This window comes from Babylonia areolata, chromosome 3 (genome assembly GCF_041734735.1).
Source record: "Babylonia areolata isolate BAREFJ2019XMU chromosome 3, ASM4173473v1, whole genome shotgun sequence".
Classification (NCBI taxonomy): Eukaryota; Metazoa; Mollusca; class Gastropoda; order Neogastropoda; family Buccinidae; genus Babylonia; species Babylonia areolata.
The window spans coordinates 32,418,833-32,440,405 of NC_134878.1; the positions used below are offsets into that span (position 1 = coordinate 32,418,833).

Consider the following 21,573-nt stretch of genomic DNA (forward strand, 5'->3'; position numbering starts at 1 on the left):
GTCAGGTGGACAGTTCAATCAATGAAAGTAAAAGTTTGGAGCAGCCGACACCTTGTGGCCAGAGAGAAGTGTTGTTTTTGGTGCCGAGCATCAACCGATTAAGCTTACCGCCTGTTAGGTCGACTGAAGCGTGACAAAGTATTGAGTGAATTCATTCAGTGATCTTGAGGAAGCGTAACCGCAGAGACAGGCAGAATAATCGTAACAGGTTCCAGGAAGCTGAAAACAGGTAAGTTCATTTGACGTTTTCACAATGTTTTGAAGTTGAAAATAAACTTAATATTTTGTATTCAGCATTCCTAATTTGGAAATACAAGAACCCGCGCAGAATTAGATATCTGTATCAGGAAAATGGTGAATGTGTTTTTACAGAATGTCATGTCTAAGTCCAGTCCAACTTAAAGGTATAACAGTCGATAATATATATATATATATATATATATATATATATATATAGCGCACAATAAGAACCGTTTAAAACGACAATAGACTGAGCCCTGACGCCTTGGGGTTCAAAAGGTGCATACCAGTGCAGCGTAGCCATGCTTCGAAGTTTGTTAACGCTGCTTACGCAGCAAAACATTTAAGCCCCGCCCCCATCACTCTGCTCAGCTGCTGCCAACATCTGTTTGGAAAATATGTTCACAGGTTTATCTTACATTGCCCTTGGCGCTTCTGCTCATCTCCAGGAAATACATTAAACCAAACCTGCATGATTTGAGGGATGGGGGTGGGGTGGGGGCTAAAATATTAAACTTTATTTCGTACTCCTTGTGTTCAGTAAATCGGTTCAGTGCTGATTGGTTTGTCCCCCTCTTTCTTTTTATAATTTGTATGATCTGTGTAGTGATTTAAGAAAAGGATAGAAAAAAGAAAGAAAGAAAAAAGGCAAAATGATGCCTGATACAGGTTGTTGAAAATGTAACATTTGAAACGTGATCAATGCAACATTTGGAACAAGATCAGTGTCTTTAAAACAGTAAAAGAAAAAAAAGCTCAATTTTTTGTGAGCCATATGTAACCCATATACCCATATGATAATTTTCTGCACTATGTGTTGGGGAAAAAACATGGTGATACAAAAAAGAGTAAAATTCAAAACACAAATCTCATCTCATGTGATTCCCACTGATGGTCTGAATGAAGTTGTTTTTTGTTTGTTTGTTTGTTTGGTTGGTTTTTTTTTAAAGATCTGAGAGTATCAGTTATTGTGGAATATCTTTTATTGTCATCATGAATTAGAATAATTTCAGATTTGATTTTTGCAGTTGAAGATTTTTATACTTTTGGCTCTTGTTTTAAATAAAATCACTGCACACACACACACACACACACACACATTGTCATCTGGGGGTGACATGACCAAATTACGAGAGACATGTAAGCAACTGACTTCACCAGAATGACAGCATTGAAGATGAACAGTTACTTAATAATGTCTTTCATTCTGCTATAATCTCTTTATCGGACAACTGGACAGCAGAAACTGAAATGATACAATGGAAAGAAAACAGAAGTTTAGGAGTCAAGAGTTGGGGCTTTTTTCCCCCATCACTTTGGTAGATCTATCTCTTTTAGATTCTGTGTCAGGCAGTTTAATTACCACAATACCAGTGACTGGTTTTACTTACAGTCTAAAAAGTTGGAAATCTTATGTCGTGATTTGTGTCAATTTTGATGTGGACATTACAGAATACACTATACATTGGATACATATAAGAGCAAGCACATAAACACTTATTTCATGGATGCATGTTTGAATAGTGTGTGCACATATTTGCTATGAGGTGTCTTCGCAGGCAATATTGCAAAACACTTAGACAGACTGAAGACGTTTGATTTTTGTAGTATCCTCACAATTTCTCCTTTGTCCTGCTTACGGTCAAATTACAAATAATTCCCAGTACAATGATAGATGAAAAGTTTTTAAAAATCTGCAAAAATTGTTTAAATATTATATACCGCTCAGTTCATAACATGTGTTAAGCATTGATTTGATGTTTAGTGATATATATGTCGAAAACAGCTGCTAATGTTAGGACATTCCTGCAGTTGTTTTTGCTGGGGTTTTTTCAAAGAGAAAGTTGGCACATTACTGGTGGAACATAAATTGTTTAGCTTTGCAAATAATTTGCATATGTATATGTATATAGATTGTGTGTGTGTGTGTGTGTGTTTCATTATCACAGGTTAAGCAAGTCTTTTATGAAAATCAAACTTTATTAGGGCAAACACAAGTTACTGATCATTAGCTGTCATTTAATTACTTTTCTTTAAATCAAACAAAAATATTTGCAGCTGTTAAGCGTGTGGTCATGATAACTTATCAACATAAGATGTCTGTGAAAATGGTTTGTCTTTGATGAACAATGTGGGGAATATGAAATTGTTTTACCTTTGACTGGTTTGATGTGGGTTTTTTGGGGGTGGGGGTTGTTTTTGTGTGTATGTAAATGAATGGGGAAGAGAGAAATGAAGTATTGTGGAAACCTGTTAATGTCTACACATAGCAGGGAAGGTAAGAGAGAGAAGAGGAAAGGCTTCCAGTTGGTTTGTGATTAGCCAGCAAGGTGGAACCTGCATTGCAAAAATTGCTTGCCATGGTTTTACTAGTAACGTTTATTATTCTTCAACATCACACACACACACACACAGGCACGCGCACACACACAGGCGCGTGCACGCACGCACACACACACACACGCACGCGCACACACACACACACACACACACACACACACAGGCGCACACACACACACACACACACAAGGACGCACACACACACTCACACACACACACACACACACACACACACACACACACACGTGTGCACCAACAACATCTTTTGAAAGTGACAAAGTGAAGCACAGACAACCCCCAAATGGGTGTGCGTGCACACACTCACAACCACACACAAAAGCGGGTGAATTTGCATAAACTGATCAGCCAGAATTGTGTGCCTCCATCTGCGTGTGAGTGCAGCTAGAACGAACTGTTTTACCTGGCCGTGCAGCACTTGAACTTGTTCCAAGCGAATAACTATCAAACAGAAACCCTATCGGCCTCCTCATCTCAGCCCAGGTGGATCCACGCACGTAGTGCGGCTTATCTCATCACCCAAGTGACCGGTAACGCTGTAGTTCTAGCAGACATCCTGCTTCACAGATCAGGAAGGAACCTCTCGCGGCCTCCCCCTACCCAGCCCGCAAACCTGTCTACTGTGCCATTGAACGGAGCAGCGATCAGTCTTTCAGTACACTCTCACATCCATAACCCCACCCCCCTCCGTCGCCTTGCCTCCACCCGTGCGTTGCTGATAAAACTTCCCAATACCTTCCCACCAGCATCGCCGCTTTACTTCTGTCTCTACCCTTCAGCGTCCGTATCAAAAGACGAATTTACGAGAAGGGGTTGGAATCCTGGTTGCCATGGGGAGAAGAGGAATATTATCTTTTATCGGAACATGCAGAGATGTTTTCTGTGGGTTGGAATTCTGTTTGCTTCAGTCGCTCCGAAGGGCTTGAAACTGGATGTGGACTTTTCAGGGCGGTTCGGCACGAGGACAGTGTTTTTTCTCTCCTGTGTAATTCTTCTTTGCTTGAAAAGGAGTGGTCTTCAAATTAATCTTAAAGGCGATATTTGTAGTTTCATATAAAAACGAACCCGTATTGTTTTTGGTGAGTTTGGAAAGAACATTTAAGCGGAACAATCATATTTCAGAGAAGGCAATGTGCATGTGAAGCAGAACATTGTATTTTCCTATAAAAACGGCGTTAGATCTCACTGAGACTGGATGAATCGCGAGTTGTTTTGTTTGTTTGATCCTCCGCTGTTTCATATAGTTGCAAATATATCACAGAAGATTATGTTACCGTGCAGCGTGAAAATTTCATTGGTCGTCAGTTAATCCATCAGTGATTGATTGCGGCACAAATTTATATAGAAAAAGTTAACCTCGGAGCTGTTGCCTGTTAAAGACTGACGAAGGGACTGTAAGAGACAGTCTAAAAAAAAAAAAGTTAAAATAAACAAACAAAATTCACACGAAGTGTCTTGACACGAATTTTGTGTACGTGTTACCGCTGGAGCTACCTCAGTGGGAACCATGCTACGTGGTGCCAGAGCTGCTGTTCCGTCCCCATCGGCCTCCCCGAGGTCACCGAATGTTTTGATCAGACAGAGGGAGAGACCTTACCCATTGCAGGTAATTAACGTGTTCAACAAATGTACGTCATTTGGCTGGCGAGGAAGTCCATGGGAATAGTATGATGCTGAGAATGTCCAGAATTGCAGCTTGCCTCTGTTCCACTTTTCATTAAACTACAAAAGGTGTACAGTACTTTTGAATGGTACAGCGGTGAATCTTTGAGCGATCAAGTTTGCTGATGCTCAGCCAGCTTATTTGTTTAAACATTTTTATATCATTTGGCTCATAAAATTATCAAATTTTGAACAGCGTTTTTCGTTGAAAATTCGAACAAAAGGCATGTTGTATTAAAAAAAAAAGTTTTTTAAAAAGGGGGTGGGAGTCGGGGGGAGACCGTCAGTTCTTCACTCTTTCTGTCTCTGTACCTCTTTCCTGCTCTCTGTCGGTCTGTCTGTCTCCTTCGGGCTTAGTCTGTCTCAGTCTCTGCCTGTCGCTCTCTCTCTCTCTCTCTCTCTCTCTCTCTCTCCCCCTCCCTCCCTCCCCCCCCTCCCTTTTCCTTATTTTTCTTCTTCTTTTTATCTGGTAAGATGTGCGTATTCCTGTCTGCCAGTCTATTTTTAATCCCCCACCCCTCCCCCCTTTAATTTTTTTTTTAAGGTATGGCATGTAGTTGTAAGAGGGCGTAATGAGAAACATATAGCAAATGCTGGCTGTTTTTATATTTGATCGGAAGAATTTAGAATACCCCCCCCCCCCCTTCCGCACGGGGAAAAAAAACAACCCAACCAGTGCAAAATATCGGTTAGACGGTTGGAGTGGATGGAACCAGTTCGTACACGACTTCATGGTGTGGAACTGTTTCCACTGACAGAACAGCTGCGTTTCTCGGATCTCTGACACACGTTCGTACGCAAAGAAAGTCTCGCGTTACCTGTTTCTGTTCAGTTGTTCCAACACCAGTTCGCAGATCGTCTGATCTGTGTGTGTGTGTGTGTGTGTGAAAGAGAGAGAGAGAGAGAGATTTGGAGGGTGGAGAGATATTTTTGTTGACATCAGTCGTAGTTTGAAATGATGAAATTTAACAACCTCTTTGAAACTGAAATTTGTTCAACCCTTCTCTCGCCCCCCCCCCCCTCTCTCTCTCTCTCTCTCTCACACACACACACATGTACACACTCTCTCTCCATTTTACCTTTTCTCTCGCGGTTTCTAACCATTCTTCCATCTCTGTGTGCGCGCGTTTACCTGCACAAGTGCATGCATGCATGGAAGAGAGAGAGGGAGAGAGACAGACAGACAGACAGACACAGAGAGAGAGCATAACACTCTCAGCAGTGAAATCTGTTTCGATGCCGCTCTGATTCTATCTCTCTCACCGCCTCCCCTTCCCCTCCTCTGTCTCTCTGTTTTTCTCTCTCACGCTTTTTTACACTGGGGCAGTTTACGCCTCTCTTAATTGTGTGTGTGTGTGTGGTGTTTAAAGACTAGTTGACCAGTTCGTCGATTTTAGCATCAAGTAAACTTGCGATGAAAACAATTTTACAGTGGAGCTAATAAAAAAAAAAGAAGGTTAATTAAGCTTACAGAACATTTTTTGCCATTCGTGGGATTGTTTTGAAAAACGGAGTGTGTGCATTAGCGAACTCACCTGTGGGTTTAAAAAAAAAAAATTATATATATATTTTTTTTTAGTTATTTATTTTTTAAATAACGGAGACTGCACATCATTTCTTGTGCCACGCGCCTCCTTCCCACCTGCCCCTGAAGGAAAGATTTCTGACCACAGGTCGATTTGTTGGGCATGGTAACCCCGTTTTCAAACATTTGAAAAGCCAAGTTTTCCCCAACTGGTTAGAGTCAGCCTGCCTTCTCTCTGTACCAGTCTCCCTCTCAGTCTGTCTCTGTTTCTCTCAGTGTCTGTCTTTCGATGTATTTTTCTCTCGGTCTTTCCGTCTCTTTGTCTCTCTGAATTGAACTTAAATCATTCATGTGTAGCATTCATGCTAGGGTTTTGTTGTTGTTGTTTTACCCTTGGTGTGTGTGTGCGTGTGTGTGTGTGTGTGTTACTCGCTTCCGTTTCGTACAGATGTGAGCGATGTTGTGTCTCTCAGTTTGACGCTGTGCTATACTTGTACATTATACATGTATTAAGTATAGCAACATTTATATGCCTGTGTTAGTGTATCTTTTAGATCAACGGCAGATGTGTAAGTCGGCCAAAGTGCTAATGTCTTCACCTTTGGAAAATAAAGATTCATTCTTTCATTCTGTCTGTCTGTCTGTCTGCCTGACGTGTGTGTCCGTGCTTTCTGTTTTGGTAACACGCCCCATATTTATCACTGATAATAGCAACTCCGGTCATCGTAAACACTTAAGTACAGTGCTCAGTGGTGAGGAGAGAACTGACAAAAGTAACAACGCCAAGATTTACAGATGGCACTCAAGTGTCGCGGAGACTTCGAAGGAGAAGATGGGTTGGGGAGGGAGCAAGGGGTAGGGCTTTCGAGTAGCTGTCTCGGGCACAGAGACCGCACGAAAAGCGAGGGTCTGTATAGATCGGGTTTAACATGAGTCATGCCCCCCCCCTCCCCCGCCTTTTTTTTTTTCAAGGGGTGGGTGGCGGCGAGGGGGTTGGGGATTGTAGAAAAGGGGGTCTGCCCACTTTTTTTTTTCCCCTGCCGAAAACACTGTTTCCGCATGACAGACCCTGGGGCTCTGTCTTACGTTTTCAAACATTGAACGATCATCATTTCTTGTCGGCTTCCCATGGCTCAGCTCTCCCCCTCCCTCTTCCACCACTCCCCCTTTTACCCCTCTCTCCCTCCTCGCCACTGCCTACCCCCCATCTGGCTTGTCACAGTAAGTGTGCAGCTGCCGTTGTTGTGGGGAGTCGTGTTGGCGACACAAGCCACGTCCCCCCGCCTCGTTTTTTTTGGCTGTCATCGTGCTCGTCTGAGAGCGAGGAGACAAAGCGGTGTGGACGGGAGAGGGTAAGGAGGAAGGAATCCCCATTCAAATGTCACCAGCTTTGCACTATTTGCAGCTAGTCCCATTCTGTCATTCGTTGTGTCTGAGTGACTAGCCACTGACGTGCTTGTCGATAGTAGGACTCGTGTTGTTTGTTACCCCAAAGTCGAACGTTGGGTGTTGAGAATGCGCCAAAACACAGTAATTGTGATCAACATTGTGCTGTGGTGACGGTGTGATCAACATTGTGCGGTGTTGACGGTGTGTGCGTTTTGGATGATAGTGAGCGGACTTTGATGAGGTCAGCATGGGCTACTCACCTCTTTCGTCGTCGCACGCCTTTTTCCTGGCGGCAGAGGACAGCCCGACCGTTCGTCACGCCTCTTCCACATCTATCACCACCCCTTCCACCACCATCCCTTCCATCGTCCTCCCGGCGTGTCTGAGTCGTCTTCAGGACTTGTTTTCCTCCCTTCAAAACAGGGTGGTGGTAGGTGTGGGGGCCCCCACTAGTCGCCGCCGCCCCGTACGACAAAGGATCAGGAGGATGACACAACGGAAACTGGTTGACGCTGACTCGGGTGGCACGACCAAGCCCAACAAGGCTGGCCGGGCGCACCTCCCTACTTCTGGCAGCGCTGCTGCTGCTGACAGTGGTGGTGGGAGGGGGGAGGGGTGGTGGTCATGGTGGGGGAGGAGAGAGCGACCTGACAGTGGGTGTTTTTGTTGTCACTGCTTCTGTGGTTCCTGTCCGACTTTGTTCTTCACCATGCGGAAGCGCTCCAGGAGGCATTCGGCCTATAGGTCCACTCAGGTAAACAACAACGCATTTTTGCTTCGTTATGATTGGGTTTTAATTCTTTTACACGAGTATCTCGTTTATGAAGTTATCTACACGCGTGTGCTTCGACTGTTTTTTGAAATGCGACATTAAAGAGCGGAAGTAAGTTTTCATAAAACGAAGGTCGTAGAGAAAAGTGAACCTGCTCTCCTTGACTTGTACACACACACACACACACACACACACACTACTACTACTACTACTACTGCTGCTGCTACTTCTCACTATGACACACATACACACACAATTATATATGTATGTTTCTGTGTCAGTGTGTGTGTGTGTGTGTGTGTGTGTGTGTGTGTGAGTGACAGAAGGCCACACTACGAGTATGATGAAGTTATTTTGCTGCAAAACTGACACACGTTATTACGCAGACAGGCAAATTTCTTAATGGGATACCACACTCTTGAAAAATGATACTCGCTGATATTTGATAACCGACTTGTCATTCAGCGCAGTTTTTAATGGGATCGTTAATGATAACATGACATACGCTGATTGCGAATTATGATTGTCATCCGTTGTACCCAAACCATCATCGGTTACACGCTAGATAAATATAGTAGTGTTCATCGCAGTTCATCCAACAGCATCATGGACATTCAAAACTGGATGACTCTAAATAAGTTACAATTGAATGCGGACAAAACTGAAGCAATTACCATAGGAACTGAACAAAAATGTCTTCCGTCATAGTTGATACAATCAAACTTGGCAGTACATCCATCCCTCTTTCCAGGTCAGTCAGGAACTTCGATACACTGTCCATGCAAACATTTATCAGTTACATGTCAGTCCTTCTACTGTCAACTGCGGCGCATCAGTTCACTCCGGAAATATCTGTCCACTGACGCAACATTTAGACATGTCGTTTCTCTCATTCTCTCTCGCCTTGACTACTGTAACTCTCTGTTGTCTGGTTTGCCTGCTTCATCCATTCAGTCCCTTCAGCGCATACAAAACTCTGCTGCCCGACTCGTCCTTAGAAAGAAAAGATCTGAGCACATCACTCCCCTTTTGCAACATCTCCACTGGCTCCCTGTCTCACACCGAATAAAGTACAAGATCAGAACTCTATGTAAAAGATGTAATCACAAAACTGCCCCTTCCTATCTCTGCAGCTGCCTTCATCTCTACACTCCATCTCGCTCACTACGATCGGCTTCGGATCCACTGTGTTTACGCATACGCAGATTCAAACACTGACTGTTGGCCGCCGTTCTTTTTCTGTCTGTGTCTGGACCTTGCAATTGGAATGAACTTCCTCTTTCGCTTCGTCAAGTCTCCACTCAGCTCTTTCAAGTCTGGCCTTAAAACCCACCTCTTCCCAAAATAGCCTCCCTCCCCTACATCTTCCTTGTCTTTAGTTTCTCCAGTTTTAGAGTTATGCATGCGTGTGAATGACTGGGGCGAAAGCGCTTTGATTTGTCTCTGCACAAGATTCAGCGCTATATAAATACCATTATTATTGTTATTATTTGTTCTCTCTCTTTCTGTCTCTCTCTCTCTCTCTGCCCCATCTCTCTCTCTATGCCCCCATCTCTGTCTCTCTGTCTGTCTCTCTCTCTGTGCCCCATCTCCCTCTTCCATGATATATTAATGATGTATGTACGTGTGAATGAGGGGGCGGGGGCGGGGGGGGGGGGGATCCTGTAGAGGCAGCAACTGAGGACCATTTGAATTCATGACCATGTATTGGTTTGACATAAAACCATTGTATGATTCCCACCCAGAAGAGAGGAGGAGGGGCGGGTGGTGGGGTTGGGTTTATTCTGTCATCACCAGCAACACAACGTAACAAATACATTGTCTTTGTTGTTTTTGTCAGGCGTTAACACTCGTGAAAGCTCAAGTGTGTTAGTTTTGCTCGTTGACCGGACACAAAACGCTTTGGCCCAACTGCAATGGAATGTCGTCATCTACCGTTTTGTGTGACTGCCATTCCGCCCTACCATTCTCGCCAACCCACCCCCACCCCCATCCCACTCCTTACTCCCCCCCCCCCCCCTCCTTTCACACCCCCGCCTGACTGGCCCCGAAAAATATAAATCCGTTTTGTAAGCCCAAATGGGTTTTTTTTGTGTCCGTGCTTCATTAGGTGTGTGTTGAGGCTTGCGGCCCTCTCAAGCTTGACCTTGCCGCCCCCAATCATGAGTGCATGTCTGCCAGCGAGATTTATTTGAACTGCGGATATAACATTGTGTTGTGCTGCTGCATGGTGGCCACTTTTTTTTTCTCCCCCCCATGGGTGTATTGGGATATGGCAGTGGACTGTCTTGGCCTTTCTTTGTTCGCCTGCCTATCTTGTTTTTTTTCTTCTCTGACTGCACGTCTTCCCCACCGCACTCCCAACCCCCACTACTTATTCATTGGTAGTAATGTAGATCCCTGTCTTTCTGTCTGTCTGCCTGTCTCTTTACGTGTCTGTCTGTCTGGGGCTGAGGCCTAAATGTGAATAAACCATTCTGATTCTGTGCCTGTCTGCCTCGTTCCCCCCATCCTCACCGCCGATCTCTTTCTGTCATATCTGAACATTTTATGAGAGTTTTTATGTTGATAATTCTCGATTTTGCTCTGAATAATTTGGTTGTGGTTTGCCTTTAAGCCCAGGTCTCAGATTCTGCATACTGATCAAAGCTGTGAAAGGAGCGAGGCAAGCATACAAGATAAAAACGGCTTATGCAGTTATCCGAAACGTACAAGAAAGGGGGGGTGGGGTGGGGGTTGTTGTGGTTTTTTGTTGTTGTTTGTTTGGGTTTTTGTTTTTTGTTTTTTTTGGTTTTTGGGGGTTTTTTTTGTTTGCTCGGTCATGTTCGTTCACAGTACTTCAAAGAGAGAGCGTTCTTCTTCTTCGTTGTTGAGGACCCACAATCATATAAACTGATTGTTCTGGCGTTGTATTGCAGTGTTCACAGTTTAGTTATTCAACACCCCAACATGAATAAAATGAATGGTTATCTGTCTTATCTAAACACACACACACACACACACACACACACACACACACACACACACACTGATGTATATGTATGTGTGTGTGTGTGTGTGTGTTGAACGTTATTGCAGTGCATTATTCCTCTATGACGCCGTTGTTGTACCCCAGTTCAGTATGTGCAGAGTTTAATTCATGCCAACATACACGGAATAAAAAAGGAAGTTCAACAGAACCACCTTATTTTCTCTGAACAAACCGTTTTGGTTTGGTATGTGGCATCTGCGGCAAATATTGCAAAACAGACTCGTGATGTGTAATCTGTGGTAAATACAAAAACAGAAAGGGAGATAAGCGGGTTGATATTCATCGCCTTTCCATCCACGAAGGTAATTTCGGAACTGGAATCAGGCTAAACACAAACTAAAATTTGATCATTGAAAATACCGAATCCCAGTCGGTTATAATTGTTCAAGCTCTGAAGACTAAATTAATCTGTTTTTATTCATTGTATTTTATAATTTAAAAAAAAAAAAAAATTAAAAAGGGGGGGGGGGGATTTCAGTGGATGGAATGCTCGGAAGAAAGGTTTTGATGTCTGATGAAGTCTACAGCAAAATGTTTTTGTCAGATGTCAGCTGATTTCAGAAGAACTTTAAATTTTGGTCACTAAAAACAAAACAAAACAACAACAACAAAACTCTCCCCACGCCTGAAAGCGTGATTGTAGGATCGCTAATGCAGAATGGCCTTGACTCATTTTTTATGGCTCGGTTAATTGAAAGCGTATTTCTTGTTTTGTCTGTTGCATTATGTGGAGAGGCATAAGCTACTGTTTGGTCTAATAGACTGTCAATTAACCGCCCGGTTTGAGCATTGTTTGCAAATTCGAACTTGATAACCTTGACGCATTGTATGCAAAATGTCACACATCCGTCCGAAGGCTTACGTACCCTGTTTGTGAGCTTGCGTGTGGACAGATGTTGGAAATATTATTGTCCTATACGCTCGTGACCTATTTGCTGAGCGACTTTGTAAAAGTGCTAAGTCGCAAGAGAAAGGAGGAAGAATTGGATTTGGGTGGCATTTCAGGAAGTTTTTAAGAGGAACTTAGTGTTGTTTTTTCTGATCAAATGCTTCCAATCCACCCCACTCCACCACCCCACCTACACGTATTCACGTTGTGGGGGCGTTCCATTACCACAGGGTGGGAGAGAAAAGCCACTTTTCCTTCCCATACCACCGCTGTGCATGATTTGTCAGGGCTGTGTTTCATTCTCGAACAAAACTCGGACGATGCTTGTCTGTGAGGTCGGAGAGGTCGTATGAGAAAGTTGTCTTTAAAAAAAAAAGAGAGAGAGAGAGAGATAAAAAAAAAAGAAAGAAAAAAAAGAAAAAAAGAAAAGAAATCGGGGGGAGAAGAAAAAGAAGGAAAGAATTGGGTTGGGAGTTGGGGGTGGGGGGGGAGGATCCATTGTGACACGAGCGTGGGAGCAGTCACGGGCGAGGGATTTATGGCCTCTGTGTCTCTTTCTGTCTGTTCTGTTCGTGTCTGTCTGCCTGTCTCTTTGTATCTTTATCTCTGTCTCTCACTGTTTCTCTTGGTCCCTCTGTCTCAGTCTGTCTCTCTTTGTATCTTGCTGTCTATATTTGTCTGCCACTGTCTCTCTTTGTCACTCTGTCTCTGTCTCATTCTCTCTCTTTATCCCTGTCCCTTTCTCTCAGTCTCTCCCTTGTGTGTGTGTGTGTGTGTGTGTGTGCGCGCGCGCGCGCGCCCTCGTGCGAGCGAGAGAGAGAGTGTGTGTGTGTGTGTGATATGTAATATGTGTGTATTATTTATATACGTGTGGCTGTGATGGCGCGCGTGCAGGTGAGAACGGTACAGATGACGTAAAGCTGACACCATTTCCTGAATTGCCGATGCGTGCAGCAGGGTGATGCATGGAATACAACATTTTGATGAGCAAGGTGCGAGCGCTGACCCGTGTTCATGATTGATAACTGTTTTTTTTGCGAGTTTTAATCAGTTGGGATTTTGTATACACTAATGTGAGCATGCATGATTATACCATTATGTGTGTATGCGGTGTATTGTATATGTGTTAAAATATATGTCTGCGTGTACGTGTAATTTATTTGACATAATTTTCGTTGCGTCGTTTTTGTTCGAACCCATTGAATACCTCTGTAACCAGTGGTTGTGATTCATTTGGGATTGGAAATGGCACACAATTTGACGTTTCACATTTCACTCTCTCTCTCTCTCTCTCTCTCTCTCTGTCTGTCTCACACACACACGCGTGCGCAAACGCGCGCGCAAACGCGCGGGCCTTTTTTCTTTCTTTCTTTCTTTTTATTTAAAAAAAAAATTTTTTTAAAGCTTGTGTCATTATGCAAATCATGTACCCGAGGGGGCGCCGTGCCAGTCGGTTAGGTGCTGGACTTCATTCAGTGTTCACCCGTAATTCAGTGTTAAACCAAAACGAAGCAGGTATCATTTCAAGTTAAGGATCTTGTTCTATTTCAACTGTCATCGAAGAAGGCTGGAAACAGGGTAGTATTAGTAGCCACAATACATTGCCTTGCCTTGCATTAAGACAAGTGGCAGATAGACCCGCGTTGACGTTTGGTAGTATATGGTGCACGCCTTCCCCTCCCCTCCCTCCGGCTCTCCTCCAGCCCCCCACACACCCTCCTCCGTCGGGAAACGAAGTATGACTGCCTGCATGGCGGGAGTAAAAACAGTCGTACGGATAGAAGTCCCACTCGAGTGAACGAGTGAACGTTGGAGTCGCAGCCAACGAACGAAGTATTATGGTGCTGTGGTGAGTGCTGACGAAAACTCTGTGACCCCAGGTGTCTTATGTAAAGAAACAACTAGTCGAAATCGCCGGCGAGAGGAGCGATACACATGCATCCTTTAGCTTCCAACCTCCACCTGTGGAGTATGTGTGTGTGTGTGTGTGTGTTTCTCTTTCTGCTGGCTCCCTACTATTTCGCTGCACAGCGATACCATCTGTTTTACTGACTGCGCTTTTTATAGTTTGTTGTTTCCATGGAAACGATATAGTTAGTAATAAGGGCAGGCGTCTGATGCGCACGTGACTCTTTGTGTGTGTGTGTGTGTGTGTTTAGATTTGTGTTTCCGATATTGTTCTTGCCACATCGTCGCTTTTTTAGTTCTTTCTTCTTGACTTGCAGAAGCCACGGTGTCTTCCCTGTTGATAACAACATGATAAAAATGTGGATGCTAATCTCATAATCGTAATTATGTAAGCATTCCAAACATGTTACTTGTGTTGTAAGCTTCATGATTTGTTTCCGAATGATTTGACCCCTGTTTCTCTTTATAAAATAAATCCATTTTTTTTTTTTTACATACATATATATACTTTAAAAAACTTTTTTTTATATAGTTAATCTTCTATTCTGTTCAGTTATTATCTGTCTCTCTTCTCGCTCCCCGAGTCATTCTCTCTACCTTACTTTTTCCCGTTATGTGTTTTCGATGCTGTATATTTCTGTTTCACTCTTCTTCTGTTTTCCCCCCTTTCTGTTTATTCTGTTTGCCAGGCTATCCGTCCTGTGTCTGACATTTTGAAGAGGATGCAAACGTGCAAAATATGTCCTCTCATGTGTGCGTGCGTGTGTGTGTGTGTGTGCGTGCGCGCGCGCGCGCGTGTGTGTGTGTGTTCCGGTGGTTGTGGGGCTATGGTAGGAAACATCCAGGCCACCGCGGAAAAAATAATGGGGCCGTGTTGACTTGGTATTAGACACGGTGGTTGGAAATTGGTGGTCGGATTTTGGGTTGACGTTCGTCAAACAGCATTTTAGTCTGGTTGACACAGGCCACACATGTAGACTGCTCCCTTTCAAGCGCACGCGCGCACACACGTACACAAACACACAGAACACGTACTAGAAACGCACACAAGTATACGCATGCAACCACACGTGCGCGCGCGCATACAAACACACACCTGAAGCTTGAAGCCACGCACGCGCATGCTTTCACACACACACACACACACACACACACACACACACACACACACTCAGACTCGAACGCATACGTGCGCGCGCGCATACACACTCATACACTGTAACACATACGCGCGCGCATGCACGCACGCACAAACACAGAGCTCTAGGCACGTACCGGAAAACGGGCGGGGTTACCGTCCCTACAGAGGACCAACCACCAAATGTCGTCAGGAGGAGGATGGAAAGAATGGGGTCACAATAAGCGCTGTTGACATTTTGCTTTGCCTTCAGGTTCCACTGAGCGCTGTTTCCGTTCCCCGTGTGCAGGAACAGTGTGTTAGTGTTCACGTCGTGCATTGTTTTACTGGGCCATGTTGGCGGTCCAGTCCGCCAGACAGCCTTTTGCTTGACTCCTTGACTTTTGAAAAATGGTGAAATGGAATCATTGTGGCGTGCATTTGAGTTGCATTTGCTTTCATACTTTATGCACGTCCAGAATCCAAGGCGTAGTTGGAAAAATCAATACCATCCAGAAAGGAAGAAGTCTGGTCCAAATGAGGAATGGTGACTGACATCCTAACCTTGTAAAATGTCATCTCAGAAAGGTGACAGCCCTTCACTGACAAGCATGCTCGACCGCAGCAGTCATGGGGTTAACAAAGACCGAGTGGTTGGAAAAATGCATGTCAGCTTTGGGTGATGAAGGTGTTTTATATCAGTACTGCAGCATGAAAGGAAATTCTAAAAGTGACTGTTTCTGGCAGACTTCGTAGTGTCTCCCAGATATGAAATAAAATGCAGCATAAAGTAAATTATTGTCAGTTTATGAAGGCATGAATGCTTGATCATTCAGAGAACTTTATTCATTTTTCAGGTGCGGGAGGGGCGCTTGGGGTGGGGTGGGGTGGGGGGGTAAGCAAATATATACTACCATTGTCTTCACTTAATCAAATTCATTTGTTTTTATATTCATTGAGTAGGTAAAACGTATATATATATATATGATAGTCACTCGAGTCCGACTATGACCATCAGAACAGCAGAGGAGGCAACTGCTGTTCCGACTATTTGGGCTAGAATTTGATTATAGTGGAGAGTGTCTTGCCCAAGGTACATCCCCACTCTCTCGGCCAAGAGTGTTTAAGGGCAGTCGGCGTTGGGATGGTTCCCAAAGGCCAACTAGCCCACAAGGCTGCAGCACTAAGAGCCAGTGCAATTTTGCCTCCTAGTTTGAGAGTCATAGTCCTTCACAAAAGACTAAGCTGTACATGGGTTTCCCCATTGACTGGAGAAACCATTGATAATACAGCTCTCACTTTGCTGTTGGCCCAAATGTAAACTTACGTAAATCTGTGATATAAGCGGAGTGTTGGGCCTTATATATATATATATATATATATATATATATATATATATATATATATATATATATATATATATATAACACCATCCTGTGTTGTTTTCCGTATATGTTTGTGTGTGTGTGATGTGTATGAGTAAAACCTTTCCGGTCATCAACTTCATAGTGATGTTAAGCGGAGAGTAAACCTCTTTATTTGGTAAAGGCAAAATATGAGAAGTCCAGTAGTACGCGTGTCTTTCATCCAACTTTCGTAAAACGTTCTGTCGTGACTGGCTATGGTGCCAGCGTACTCCCAACTGTGGACAAAATGGGAAGGAGAGACCTTTCAGTCCGCTACACCCCGAGCGGGCAGGTCGAGAGGGCAGGTAGGTGGGTAGGTAGGTAGGGCAGGCTAGGGCCGTTGTCTGTAGTATCGTGTTTGTTTGGGGGGAAGGGATCAAAACAGTGCTTTATCACCTCCAACCGAGAACCGCCACATGCATGCTTCCCCTCTGACTCACTCCACTCTCTGCACCATCAGGCCCCAGTCTCTCTCTCTCTCTCTCTCTCTCTCTCTCTCTCTCTCTCTCTCCTGTCATCCTTCTCGATCTTTGTTTTTCTCTGCCTGTCTTTCTGTGTCGGTCTTTTTCTGCCTTTCTCTCTATATCTGTTTTTTTCTGTATCTGCCTGCTTGTTTGTCTGTCTCTCTTTTTTTTTTCCGTGTCTGTTTGTCATGGTCTGTGCGCGGGCGAGCGTGCATGTGTGTGTGGGGGTGATATCTGTGTTTGGGTCCTCAAATATTTTATACTATGCGCACCCTTGCGCACCTGACGGATTAAATTACTCTAACACTGAACTTCAAACCTATGCAAAGACTTCCATGTTGTGTATATTGGATGGGGTGGACGGGACGGTACGGGTGTGTGTGTGAGCGTGCGGAGGAGGGGGATGAGGGGGGAGAGGTTTGGAGGGGAAGGAGCTTGTCTCACTTGTGACTAGAGAAATGAAAACATTGCCAGAAGGAACATGACTGTCGAACTTCATCCAACACTGGTACAGGTTTTTCCTTCTCTGTTCGAAAGGACGTGGTAACCTTGGCCTCGCTCTATGTGTGCAAGCGTACGCTACTCTTGTCGCTGTGTGTGTGTGTGTGTGTGTGTGTGTGGCGCGCGCGAAAACTGAATCTGTGGTGTGAATGTAGTTGACCATTAGTGATGGTTTCGTAAAATGGAAGGCTGAAAAGCAGGCAGGCGGGTCCCTCTCCCATCCCGCCTTCCTGTGTGCACGGTTGAGTGGTTCTGTGTGCCGTTGGCCCGCGTTGGGACAGGAGGCGGTGGGTGTGTCGCTGATGGATGTGCTGGCTTTGTGCAGTGCAGCTGTTCCGAGCCCTGCTCCCCTCCCTTCCTCTACCCTCCTCCAACCCATCTCTCTCTGCTATCCCATTCATTCATTATTCGTCCAGCAGAGACTTTGCATGTGACAGTGTCTCTGTTCTGTTGTCTCTTTACATATTTGCCTGCCTCTTTTAGTGAATGAAAATGTCCATGTCCTTAAAACTATATTACCCCCTTAGAAAAATTTACATAGAAAACAAACTAGTCTTGCATCATTGTGGAATATTTCAGGTACCACCCACGTTTTTTCTTTACCTATAACTATCATTCAGAACTCGGTAGGGAATTTGCAAACCAGTATATTGAACATCTCCGGTTTTGTCTCTCTCTGCCTTTCTCTGTCACTCTGTCTCTCAGTCTTTGACTCTGTCTCTGTCTCTCCATCTTGTAGCTGATATATGTATGTAATCATGTATTTCTTTCAATTTTCACATGATTTGGAAATTTCCCATATCGGTGTTTCGCATTTTGTATTGCGTGTTTGTCATAGTTCCCCTATTTTGTGAGGGCAAGATGACTCGGAAAGCAAGTCCAACGTGTGTATTCTTTTATTCTCTGATTAAACATTCAGTCTTTTCTCGCACCCTTACCGGTCTACTAATTACTCGTCCAGCAGAGACTTATTCCCTCCCTCCATCTCTGTCTCTCTCCTCTCTCTGCGTGCGTGTATGTGTGTTTGTGTCTCACTCTCTGTCTGTGTCTGTATTCTCTGTCTTGTCTCACCTTACTTCACTGGCACGTTTCTTCCCAAATTCTTTAGACTCCAGTTTTGTTCAGCAGATGAAAAATAAATCTGTATTCAAGAGTGTTACGGTTGGTATTTGGATCGCTCAAATGGATGAGACTGATTTGGGGGGCCTTATTTGCAAGTTCTCCGGCGGTCGAGCTTCTAGTTTTAGAGGAGTGAGGGTTAACTGCATGGACAGTTGCGTGTGGCGGATTTTGGGACTGAGTTTGACATGTATGGAAGTCGACTGACAGGGGTGGATTGGCTGATGGAAGCGCGCTGTTGCCGAAATAGCCATTCATGTACTCATGTAGAAGACCAGGTAATGCAGATTAAAGAACCCTTTGTCCCTGTCAGCAGTTGGGCTTTGTAAACACGCAGGCGCATCACTTCTAATGAATAAATATAATGCTAGGAGAGGGTGGTCGTGTGCCTATCTCGGGTCTGCCCCAGGCCTGTCTTTTATCATGTGCATTATTTTAATCATCTGTGGCGCGGTGCGTGTGTACATGTGTACGTGTGTGTGTGTGGAGGGGGGGGGGTGGGGGTGCGTGCGTGCGCGCGCGCGCGCGCCTTCAGCCATTTATCTAGAAGAGAGAACTGCGTCGTTTCTATGACAAACGTGTTGGCTTGTACAGTGCAGCCATTCTATACTCGTTTCCTGTCACGATGGTGTCCATGTTTTCCGGTGTTGTATACAGTTTCTTTCTTTCTCTCTCTCTCTCTCGCTCGCTCTCTCTCACTCACACACACACACACACACACACACACACACACACACACTTTGGATATGGATATAATTATGGTGTGCATGTGTCTGTAATGAGTGTTCCACAGCAGTAATGTAGCAAGTGAAAAGTGAAGGCTTTATGCGTAGGTAAAGAATTTAAACACGATTATGGATTTCGTAACGAAACATTTCTTAAATCTTCAATATCTCAAGACGAAAACACTTAATAGTATGGAACACTGCTGTCAAGCAACCTGTATAATCTGAACTAGGGGAAAAAAAAAAAAAAAAAAAAATCCCATATCTCCCATTTCTTCTCCTGACTTCATTGTACATACTGTTTACACTTCCAACACGGCGTCCCTGTAATAAAGTAATACTTAGGACAATGGAAACAGTTAACGCTGCTGCATTCGGCAATCGGCACATTCGTGATCAGTATTCCACCGTCTCTCCCTAAAGACCACAAACAACATCTTGCGATTCATTGGCGTTGGCTTTGAAAGCAAAGCAAATATTGGCAAACCATTCGCTGGCTGACATGAATAGGAATAATGCACCACAAACAGGCCGGCGAGTCAGTTTGGAAAAACGCTTAGTCCAGTGGAGCGTTCCCGCAGTGGCAATGAAAAGAGGTGGGTGAGAAGGTGGAGAGGGTGAGGCAAAGTAGATTCATGTCGACGCCTCCCTCTATTTGTACAGCAAAATTAATATGCCACGTGCTCAGCAGGTTAATATATTAATTACATGAAACGCGGCGTGAGTAATTATTTGGGTTACAGTTATTAAGTTGCAGACCGCTATTGCTTTATTTGATAAAGATTGTTTTGAACGAGACATGACGCTTGAGATATGAGTTCTCCATTGTTGAACAAAATAATCTAAACAACTGGTGAAGTGTCATTGTGTTTCTCATCTGAGAAGACAGTTCCTTCATTTATCTTTGTTCTCTCCATTTTCTGTTCTTTCCTTTTTGTGGCAAAAGATTGACTTGAACTAGTTAGTTAACTAGATAATGACAAGTAATGCGAACAGTGTACAGTGTAAATTTGCTCAGATATTGAATTGATCAACAGTCAGTACACACTGTCTTTATATATATATATATATATATATATGTATGTATGTATGTATGTATCCAAAACTTTTAACTGCAGAAACAAATATGCTGACATACACGTCTTAAATGCGTCACGTTCTGGCACTGAAATCAGTGGCTGTTTGGCTCCAATAAGTAATACGAAGAAATATCACCTATTGACTGTTCTGATTAAAAAATGAAATTGCGTTTTGGTCGTGTGGAAACACCCCGTGGAGAGATGGGGGAGATAAGGAAGTGTGTGTGTGTGTGTATGGTGTGTGTGCATGTGTCTGTGTGCCTGCGTGCGTGTATGAGTAAGGTTTTTCCTCTTCCCCTCCAACTCACACTCACAGTCCCCCCCCCCCAACTCCCCCCACCCTTCTCTCTCTCTTTCCCCCTTTCTCACTTAGGCATGCTCATATTATATATTATGCGAGTCATCATCGGCAGAATCGATGCACGGAAAGCATCCCACTTAGCATTTGAGTCGGACTCGGAAGCACCGAGCTGTTTTGTAGACTGTACCCGGTGCCGGAGCAGCACTTGTTGCGGGCAAGGGAGAGACGTGGATGGGGGTGGGATGTGTGTGTTTGTGTGTGTGTGGGGGGGGGGGGGAGCCAGGGGACTAGCGAGGGACTGAAGTGGTTGGAGGAAGGGAGCAGTGGAAAGTTGTTATCAGTTGTAGCGGGTCTCAGATCGGGCAGTTGGGGCGGGACAGCCGAATCAGTGTTCATTTGTACCTTCTTTGAAAGCTGGCCGGTATGGGGAGAGGGTTGTTTGCCTGTGCTGACTACTCTCACACTGTCTGGGCCTGGTGGACTCAGGGCTGCGCAATTGGCTGGAATTTGAAAAGTTTCAGTTGTTTGCTTTCATCTTTTAATTTCTGTTTAAATTTTTCCGCGGTGTTTCTCCGTGTAGTGATTCTTCCGCTTGGTCGTTGAAACGTTTGTTTGTAGTATTTGATTTGCTGAACCTCGCTGGAGATATACACTCGGCCTTTTTTTTTTCTTTTCTTTTTTTTACTGACCGACTTTTTAAAGAAGTGAATTCAACTAACTGAAAGCGCGGCCGATTTCGGTATGTGTAGCTTTTTTTCGGGACTGTTTTCAAAAAGTGCCAACGAACGTACTACATAAGAAACCCTTCAAGTTCACCAGCAATGCCGCGTGCAGCTTAGGTTTATTATCTTGGTTCAACATCTCTCGTGCATGCGTATCAGAGAACAAGACGTGAATGTTATGATGCACTGCATAGGTAGAAAGAAGAGAGGCGTTGAGTCAGAGCAGCCGTAAAAGCAAAGGTTGTCAGTCTATCGGTGGATGAGATCAGTGGGTATATCCTCCATCAGGGCTTGGTCTGTTTTCACACACTCCTCGTTTTTCCTCCTCCTCTCCCCGACGTCACACACTGTGGCCACTGGCACCA

General features: G+C 44.3%; 1 protein-coding gene across 7 annotated transcripts in view; it reads left to right on the forward strand.

The window, feature by feature from the left end:
* Positions 1-21,573, forward strand: part of LOC143279950 (focal adhesion kinase 1-like) — a 129,933-nt gene that overhangs the window by 5,242 nt on the left and 103,118 nt on the right. For 2 of the 7 annotated variants that reach the window (XM_076584310.1, XM_076584311.1), the window contains exon 1: positions 7,225-7,928. The exons of 1 other annotated variant lie outside the window; for it this stretch is intronic. In XM_076584310.1, the coding sequence (XP_076440425.1) occupies positions 7,422-7,928 (507 nt within the window). In that variant the 5' untranslated portion in view covers positions 7,225-7,421. Of the gene's footprint in view, positions 1-4; positions 230-4,058; positions 4,205-7,224; positions 7,929-21,380; positions 21,477-21,573 lie in introns of those variants that run through there. 4 more of the 7 variants (XM_076584319.1, XM_076584318.1, XM_076584312.1 and 1 more) reach the window with 4 other exon arrangements.